At 41.4% G+C, this 9753-nt stretch overlaps 1 protein-coding gene across 1 annotated transcript in view; it reads right to left on the bottom strand.

Annotated features, from left to right (window-relative positions):
- usp34 (ubiquitin specific peptidase 34) overlaps nucleotides 1-9753 on the bottom strand; it is a gene marked incomplete in the record, with an annotated part of 159254 nt that overhangs the window by 26695 nt on the left and 122806 nt on the right. Inside the window, 4 exon segments of the mRNA XM_014026634.1 lie at nucleotides 873-997; nucleotides 5527-5631; nucleotides 5759-5866; nucleotides 6452-6578. Of these exon segments, the coding sequence (XP_013882088.1) occupies nucleotides 873-997; nucleotides 5527-5631; nucleotides 5759-5866; nucleotides 6452-6578 (465 nt within the window).

Raw genomic sequence — 9753 nt, 5'->3', positions numbered from 1 at the left:
TGGGGTGGGGGTGGGGGTCGGGGGAGGATGATTCAACCACTAGATGTCGCTGAAAACAACAAATCCTACACACTGTGCCTTTAAAATAGGTTTCCATTCTCGGCAGGTTTCTAAGGTTCTTCTTCAACATAATAAAAAAGTTGTTAAACAACTGCGTGGCGCACTACTCCTACTAGTGGTGAGAAAGTGTATTGCACCTTATTCAAAATTAATGTGGTCCCACGGCCCTCTGCGGCCCAAAGTTAAAAACTGTTGTTCTTTTGAGGCCCTCAAGATGGCGCTGGCCCATGGGTTAAAAATCTCTGATCTAAAGCCAATTGTCTATACTGTGAAGGTACGAGATGTGCAGCACCTGAAACAATGGATACTGGAAGCCTGTGCTAGCATTTCTTCTGCGGTGCTGCTATCAGTGTGTGAAGAGTGGGAGAAAAGGGTTGGATTGACAATCCGACATAATGGGCAGCACTTTGAACACATTTTATAAGTGATCAGAAACTTGTAAATAACTAATGAAAAAAAAAAATTACGTTAAAACCAAGCATACCATGGTTTTTGTGAAATTCTCAATAAGTTTCATGTGTCACATGACCCTAATCTCATTGAAAAAACTAAAGTTGGGTCCAAAATGGCCACCATGGTCACTATACATCTTGAAAAGTTTCCCCCCTCCCAAATATTTATGTTCCACAAACAGGAAATTAATATCACCAACCATTCCCATTTTATTTAGTGTATCCATATAAATGGCCCACTCTGTGGTTTTACTACCAACAACCAGCTGATGCAGCTTTTAGAGGTTTCAATGGGTGAATAAAATTCTAAAAGAACAGCCTGTGGCAAAACAACTGATGATGTGATTAAGTCAGACTTACCTTGCTGCTCTCCACCAAAGAGGGAAGCAGACACATGTTGAGCTCTGGTCTTGGAGGTCGGATGTTGTTCTTGGCGCCCATTAACTTGATGTTCTCTCTGCATGGCAGGTAAGGGCCAAATGACACTGAGGACAGATGGACAAATACACAAGGGGTCAATCAAAAGTAGGTATGGGCCGAATACCGGCTTCAAGGTATACCGTGATATGAAAAAGTCACGGTTTGAAAACCACTAAAATCTTCTGTCATACCGTGCCTACGGTAAAAGTGTTTTTTTTTCCTCGGGTCTGTTCCGCTGCAGACTTTCACCCGCGACCCCTCCCCCGCGCACTCCTGCGGAGCTGCCTGTCGGCACTCGCTGAAAAGCAGAGTTCCCCAAACTTGCTGTGGCTTAATGCACCGATCACAGCTTGTCTGCAAAACTGTTTTGAGTTGTTGGATTATGGATTTGATATGATTTTTTTTAACTTTGTTTTTATTTATTTTTAACAATACCACCTTACCACAGTTACATTCTTCTGTCTCTTACTGACATATATCATCTACATTATAACTTGACAAAGGAGGATGAGACAGCAAATGATTTAACAATTCGGATACTGAATATACAACAACAAAGTGGAATCAAAAGACAAATAAAAATCAAATAAACACAAAACACATGGTTGAATCCCCTCTGAGATAAGATAATCCATACATTCTTAAGCACAGTGGTATTTTAAACCGATCCAAGAGTACACAGTGAGTGCTCAAAGGTAATCCCGTAAATGTGTCATTGAATTAACAAGGGCATGACAGGGCTCCACTGTATAGTAAAAACTGATTTTTGGAGTCTCAGGGAATATGTGATTTCTTCCATTGAATAAATGTCCCACACTTTTTGTATCCAATTATTAAATGTAGGAGGCCCCATTTTCAGCCATCTGATAGTTGTGCATTTCAAAGCTGCTGTGAACAGGACATTTAGGAGATATCTATCACCCTTCCTATCCATTCCATCAGGTATTTCTCCCAAAACTGCCACCAGGGGGGTTCTTGCAACATCTCTCTTGAAAATTACCTTGAGAGCTTCAAAAATCTCCTCCCAGAATACACTTAGTTTAGGACATGACCAAAAAGATATGCATATGATTTGCGTTCTGCGTCTCGCATTTTCTCCAGCATGAGCTGGGTTGTGTTGGGCACATTTTACTAGTTATTGCTGGTGTTCTGAAAAACCTTACTATGAATTCTCTCCATGAGTTAGAATTTGTTGATAATTGCGCTTCAGTACATATTTCTTCCCATGTACTCCCTGCTATTGACTCCTGCAGTTCAGTCTCCCATTTATGCTTTACGTTTGTGGAATCGTGCATATTCATAGACAGAAACAGTTCATATATTTTACTGATTACTTTTTCATTTCCCTTTCCCCTTTGTAAGTCCATTAGGAAAATTTCTAGCGGTGTAGGTTCATGGAGTTTAGTCCAATTGTTGTGTGTTGTCACAAAGGTTCTGAGTTGTAAGTATCAATAGAAGTCCGTCTTAGGGAGACCAAATTCACTTTTCATTTGCTCAAAGGTTTTGAAAATTCCCTCTTTAATTAACTGATGAATATAAGAAATATAAGATAGTCCATAATTAGACCAGGTTTTGAATGCAGAATCTAAATTGTTTGGTACAAACGTCTACACATAAATCCTATATTAGATAAAAGTGACATCTGTTTAATAACTTAAAAACCGATTGTATTTTGTTCCAAATTTTGAGGGTGTTTTTTGTCCAGATTGTCATTTTCTTTGCAGGAGTATCTAAGTTTGGGAGTTTAAGGCCTCCCTTGGGTTTAGATAACTGCAGAGTTTTTAGTCTGATTCTAGGATGTTTTTTTTGCCAAATGAATCCAGTTATTTTTTCTAGTGTGTCAAAGGTAGATTTGGGAATCACCACATGCAGCATCTGGAATAAATAAAGTAGTCTTGGTAAAACATTCATACCGGATACTTTCAACACAGCCTGTTAGAGAAATAGGGAGTGTACCCCAATGGTCCAGATCATTTTTAATGGCTCGTATAAGTTTGCTATAAATTGCCTCATAAATGTCACATAGGGATGGAGGTATATGAATTCCCAGATATCTGAAACCGTTCTTGGGTCACTTAAATCCACTCTGTAATTTTGTGGATTCTGAAATTGTGCCGTTCACATCCATAGCTTCTGTTTTTTCTATATTAACTTTGTAGCCTGAATAGTATCCGTATTGAGAGATGAGCTCTTTTAGGTAGGGGATTGCTGATTTAGGTTCCGTCAAATACAATAATACATCATCGGCATATTATGAAATTTTGTGTACCGTTTTTTTTGGACTATAAGCCGCAGCTTTTTTCCTGAACTTTGAACCATGCGGCTTGTACGTGGATTTTTTCTTCAGCCACCAGGGGGCTCTTATGCAGTATTTGCTTCAACCACTCGCTTCAAAAAAAGAAAAAAAAGAAGAAAAAAGCGATCGCTTCCAGAGCCAACTGTTGTACCAGGAAGCAGCGATTTAAAGATAGTCAATGGCCAAAAACTCATAAAAGGGGATAAAACAAGACATTTTTTCACGGTGGAATTTGACTGATAAAAACTTTGGAGCTTAATCCAGGACCAGTTTGTGGATAAACGTCGAGTGAAGAGCTGCTGACTTTTTTTCCCCCACATTGCACTCCCCGGGGAAGGAATCCCATGCAGTGACGTATGCTGGAGCGGGAGGGCTTGCCCAGCAGCACGGCTCGGGGGAACTATGAAAGGTCAGTGCGAACAGGAACGTTGAACAACCACGTGATGGCGGGTCGACCGGTCGACAGCCGAGTGGCCATACTGCCAGCTTAGCCGGAGGTGTAGCGCCATTTTGTTTTAGCTAGTAGCAGACACGACACGACGAATCTTCGACAGACACGATATTGGACAGTATGCGGGCCCACATCACGGATTYGGTGAAAGCAGCCRTCAAGAAAACAAACTCAATTCCTGCTGTTATTCCTGGAGGTACAACAAAGTTTTTGCAACCTCTGGACATCAGCGTGAATCGTGCATTTAAAGCAGCACTGATGGAGATAAATCATTCACAAAATCTGGCCGAATGTGAAGAGCGTCATTTCCTGATGTCTGCCAGTGGATCCTAACAGCGTGGAGCAGAGTGAATGAGTCCATCATCACCAGTGGGTTCCGAAAGGCTGGACTGCTACGTGAAGAGGGCACCACAGCTTCAGAGCCAGCATTACCCCGGGAGGACAGCGACACAGAAAGCAACACTGAACAGATTCCACTGTGTGATGCAGCTTTTCTGAACTTGTTTAACTCCAACACTGAAGAGGAGGACTTCGATGGTTTCAGTGCGCCGGAGGTAGATGAATGTGACGTTTTGTTGGACCAGAAACTGTTAAAGAAAACTACCAAATCTTTAAGTCAAAAACCCTTTTGAAACTTAAAATAATAAAAAACCTCTAATGTGATAGATTACTTCAATAAAAAGACTTGTCGTGCAGTATACACTGATTTGTCTTCAATAATAAAGCAATAGAAAAGCAGTTATCTTACTTTCAGAATAATCTAATTGCATTAGGTGCTAAAAATCAATAAAGTACCGAGCACACAGGTAAATTAAATTTCAGCAGAACACCTCTGAGATCTAAAAACAGCTTCCAAAGATAGTTAAAGTTGAATATAATNGCTGTAATCATAATATCGTCATACCGCGAAACCGTGATATTTTGGCCCAAGGTTATCATACCGTCATAATTTCATATCGTCCCATGCCTAATCAAAAGGTTAATTAGCCTGGCCCTTGCCTTCCCACGCAGCTCCGCTCAATTCTAGTTTCGCTTCTCTGCTCCGTATGGCATTTCTCCCATAGAGAAGGATTTCGCTGGCAGATTTTTAGCTGGACCAATCAGAGAACAAAACGCCGATTTTCTGTGCAGTGTCTGCTTGTAGTTTATTTTACCTGGGCCAATCAGCAAACAGAAGGAGGGGCTTTGAACGATATCAATTTTCTGTGCAGTGTCTGCTTGTAGTTTATTTTACCTGGGCCAATCAGCAAACAGAAGGCGGTGTTTTGAATGATGTTGATTTTCTGTGCAGTGTCTACTAGTTACTTTAGCAATGCCAGTGGAGGAAGTGAATGAAGCCAGTCTGTGTTGATAAGGCTTCCAAATTAAATTAAATTTGTCTGACAAAGCAGCAGCTCTCATTTACAGTCGTCTCGTTTGGCTCGGTATTTCTCTCCTCTCAGTAGGGTTGTTTACAGCGCACGCGATTTCCGGTTAACTTCTTAGCTTAGCCTCCTTCTCGGCGACATACACACACACTTCAGCAGAGGCCACGCCTCCAGGAAGAATCGCTTCTCTATAACAGCGAGTCCAGACCCTAGTACGAAGCAAAGTGAAGGACAAGGGTCTGGTTTTTACCAGGCTAAAGGTTAATGTAAGATAAGAGATTTTAAAAGGGTTTTCCAGACCTGGTACTTTCAGTTTCCACTTGGAAAAAAATGTGGATCAGAAAAATACAGCATCTAATGATACAAAACCTATCTCAAAGGATTGCTAAGATTACAGAAACGGTTAACCTGATTATATTAAACGACTGGTATAAAACCCCAAAAGTGTAAAGTGTTGCTAGCTCGAGGAAGGGCACTCACAGGGGATGTTACTGTGGTGGTAGGTGCAGTGGTTGTGCTGTAAGAAAGGGACAAGGGTGTGCAGGAAATCATGTGGACTCAGCAGCACAAGCTCCTTCAGAACATCTGCAACAGAGCATGACACATGACAACTTCAGAATTTCTGACCACTCCAAGGAAAACTAGATCTATATCTGCTGGCTTCACTTTCAGTTTTAAGCCCTAAAACAAAAAGAATGTAGATGAAGGTTACCTAGGCAGGCATTCCTTAGCTCAGGGGGGCTGTAGGAGTTGAGGAGTGTGAGCAGTTTATGAGCAAAATCAATCCTCTCTTGCCACTGGATCAGAGCCTGCTTCACATCTGATTATAAAGAGAGAAAACTGATTAGCATAAGCAGAAAACACTCCAGACACAATATATCTGTAATTGCCTGTTTATATTGGAGTCACTCATATGGTAGGAAAGTTGCAAGATCATCACTGTACCCTTAGGAAATCTAGAAAAAAAACATGGCTCAACTTTTCTAATAAGTTCTTATTTTTATTTTTATAAGCATCAGAGAATTATAAACGCTGATAAACATGTTGCCCACATCTACCTCTGCTTCAGAGGGTCCGGAGGCGCCGGTGCATGGCAGCCCCACCTCTGTCAGTGTGCCCCTGGGTAGTTGTGGCTACAATGTAACTTACAATCATCAGTGTCTGAATGTGTGTGTGCATGGGTGAATGTCTGTAAGTGTAAAGCGCTTTGGGGTGCGGTGCGACTTGATAAAGCGCTATATAAGTTAAGTCCATTTACCATTCTGTTTGAGTGTTGTGGCTTGTAGTCATACAAACACAAACACGTGCATCTAGTGAAACCTAGAACTTGACATTACCAATTAAACAAGCTTTTGTTTTCCTATTCTGTGTCTTACTCTTCTTGTGAACAGTAAGTTAGTCTGACCTTTGCGCTGCAGGTATGGTCGGGTGTCTTTGAGGACTGACAGGAAGATGGACAGAAGCTCCACTAAGTCTCCAGTGACGTGGCACGCTGTCGCCTCATGGTACATCAAGTGCAGAGTGTTGAAGGACTGAAGGAAGATTGACAGTTAATACATGAGGGACCTCTGTTAATCTAGGTTATATCCAACTAAACTGACAGAGAAAAAAACAGAAAACACTAAGTGTAAGACTGTTCTCATTTGGATGATTTTAGGGGCTCTGATATTGATATACCACCCACTGGAGGAGATGAAGAAAACCACGGAAAACCCAGTAGTGATCAGCACCAGAGATTTCACCAAAACAGTAGCCTAGAAAAGGAACAAGTCACCACGCTCAAGTTGAGTATGGTGCAGCCAAAACCTCCCATACCCCACCGGCCTGCTTACCAGCATTCACACACTTGCACACTCAAAGTTTTTTTTATCTCTTTGTTTGGTGTTTTTAAACTTTGTACACTGAAACACTTTACAACTTAAAACATAGAACAAAACTACAAAAGAAAAACGCTTTGCTAGTATTAAGTTCTTTTTGTCAAGTAGTCAAGCCATTTTCTCCAGTGCTCAAAGAACCAAGCGTTGGTCTTGAGACGGTAAGTCCTTTTTTCCATGGAGAAGATTTCCTGTACCGTTGACATCCATTAGACGTGTTTCCATCAAGATGTAGAGTGAATTTTTATCGAACTTTTCAAAATTCGTAAAAAATTAAATAAATAAAAATTCTAATCTAAACTGTTTCCATCTAATTTCCCTCTCGACTGTTTGGTGTGAATAAACGAGGCTACTCAATGCGTGATTACGTCAGACGAGGCTACGCAACGCGTGATTACGTCAGACGAGGCTACGGAATGCGTGATTACGTCAGACGAGGCTACGCAACGCGTGATTGTGTCAGACGTCGGCGACAAGCTTTGTGGTAGTAAACAGGAAGTGAAACTTGCTAACTAGCAGAGGCTAAAATGGAGCGATTTTTTCGTGAATGCCTTGCTATTGGGCAAGTTGTAATTATTCTATCTATTCAGCTAATACAGGCTATGTTTAATGCTGCCAAGAGATGTAGGGAAATAAAGCCATGTTTTCGCCTGTTTATGATAACATCCGGGACGAGGCAAGAAAGCGGAAACAGCTGAACGTCACGAGGTAAATATGCACTATGTCAGAATTTATTCAGCAAATGTGTTTCCATCTCCCGTTTTGCGCATTAACTCCTTTGCGAATCATCAAAAAACCACCGCAAGCGAGTGTAAAAAGTTTTTAGCGAATTCAGGATTTTTTCTCGAATTTTTGCTGTTTCCATCCGACTTTTTTCCCCGCATATTTAATGCGACACTTCTAAATGTGCATCAAAAAGCCTTGATGGAAATACGAGACACATTGTGTCAAACTTGGAGGATCCCTATTCAACCATTTCTTAGTGATGGCCTTTTTAGCAGCTGTCAACAATTCTGAGAAGGATATCCTCACTTTGTATTACTTCGCTCTTAAACAATCCCAAGTATAGAATACAGGGGTCACTGGTGATCTTGTAATCTACAATTCTTCCAATGCCTGAGTAAATTGGCACCAGTAGGTTTGTATTTTTTTGTACATTGCCAAAAAATATGGAAGTGGCTGGCATTCTCATGGCCACATTGCCTCCAGCATTGACGCTGTGTCTGGAAAAATTTATTTTGTGTTATGAAATATTGCATCAAATTTTTCCAACCAAATTCTCTCCATCCTCTGGAACTTCTCTCTCATCCTCTGGAAAACCAGTCACTCTTTGACAATTTCACATTCATTTCTGTTTCCCATTTTGTTTTTATATACAATGAATTATTTCCACTTTGTTTTTGTAAACATTTTAACAGTTTAAAGTTTAAACAGTTTAAAGACTATATTTATTGGTATTTTTTATACGCCCCTATAAATAGCTCCATCAACTCATTTCTCTCAGGTTATTTCTTTCTTAATTTCAGTATTTTAAAAATGTCTTAACTGTAGTCATCTGAGTAAATTCTCATTGTCCAAATCAAATTCTCTTTTAAGTTTTTCAAATGTTTTGAATGTCTTCCTCTCTACAAGAGTGCAGATAGCTGTTATTCCCTTTCCTCTCCACTCTATAAATGTAGTGTCTATTTCACTGGGCTTAAATCTGTCTGATTGAGAGGGCCTGATTTGTAGTTTTTAGGAACTTTACACTATATTTTAGGACTTTCTTTAAATATGACGTTTTCTGCCATCCATCCGTCTATCCGTTTTCTTCTGCTCATCCGTGGTCGGGTCGTGGGGGCAGCAGCCTAAGCTGCCTCTCCTCAGACTTCCCTCTCCCCACCCACTTGGGCCAGCTTGTCTGGGGGAATCCCAAGGCGTTCCCAAGTCAGCCGAGAAACATATTCCCTTCAGCGTGTCCTGGGTCTTCCTCTGGGTCTCTTTTCCCAGTGGGACATGCCCAGAACACCTCACCAGGAGGCATCGTAACCAATAAAAAACATAAGGTTATGAGTATAACCACGGTTCCTTGAAGGAATGGAACCAAGTACAATACACAGTTGTATATGGGACACCTGGCTGAAGCCACCTCTAATCAAGTCTTTAGACCGGTGATGTGGTGACGTTGAACGTCATATAAGTTCGGAGTCACCAGCGTCATTACTCAGTTAGATACTGCCCTTCACCGAGCCTTTTGTGATGCGGGGTCAACAAGGTGTTGTACTTCGTTCCATTCCTTCAAGGAACCGTGGTTATATTCATAATCTTACATTTCTTTTCAGTCATTTCACTCAGTACAACACACAGTTGTATATGGGACTTGTCAAAGCGCCCCGCAGAGCAGAATCAGACCTGAGTTAAGTAGTGTGCCTGAGTAAGTACTATACTAATGCAGAGCTTTGGACCCGGCAGAAAGTACAGAATGAGCCACTGAAGGTGTTGTTACATCCAGGCTGTAAAATCGTGCAAAAGTGTTTGGTGAGGCCCAGCTGGCCGCGGCACAAATGTAACTCACAGGTACCCCTTTAAAAAGGGCCCAAGATGTCACTACACCCCTGGTGGAGTGAGCTTTAACTCCAAGAGGGATTGGAAGGTTTTTGCTGCTATATGCTAGCAACATGGCCTCTACAATCCAATGAGAGAGTCTTTGTCTAGAAAGAGTTTTACCTCTGTGTGGGTTAGCAACAGCCACAAACAGCTGATCACATGACATTACATCCTGTGTGCGGCTGATGTAAGTGCATAGAGCACGTACGGGGCACAGAAGATGCAGCCCCTGCAAAGGGGGGGGGGG

The sequence above is a fragment of the Austrofundulus limnaeus genome, unplaced genomic scaffold (genome assembly GCF_001266775.1).
Source record: "Austrofundulus limnaeus strain Quisiro unplaced genomic scaffold, Austrofundulus_limnaeus-1.0 Scaffold574, whole genome shotgun sequence".
In the NCBI taxonomy this organism is placed as follows: Eukaryota; Metazoa; Chordata; class Actinopteri; order Cyprinodontiformes; family Rivulidae; genus Austrofundulus; species Austrofundulus limnaeus.
Note: the sequence above shows the minus strand (reverse complement) of the source record. Positions and strands in the feature narration are given on the sequence as shown.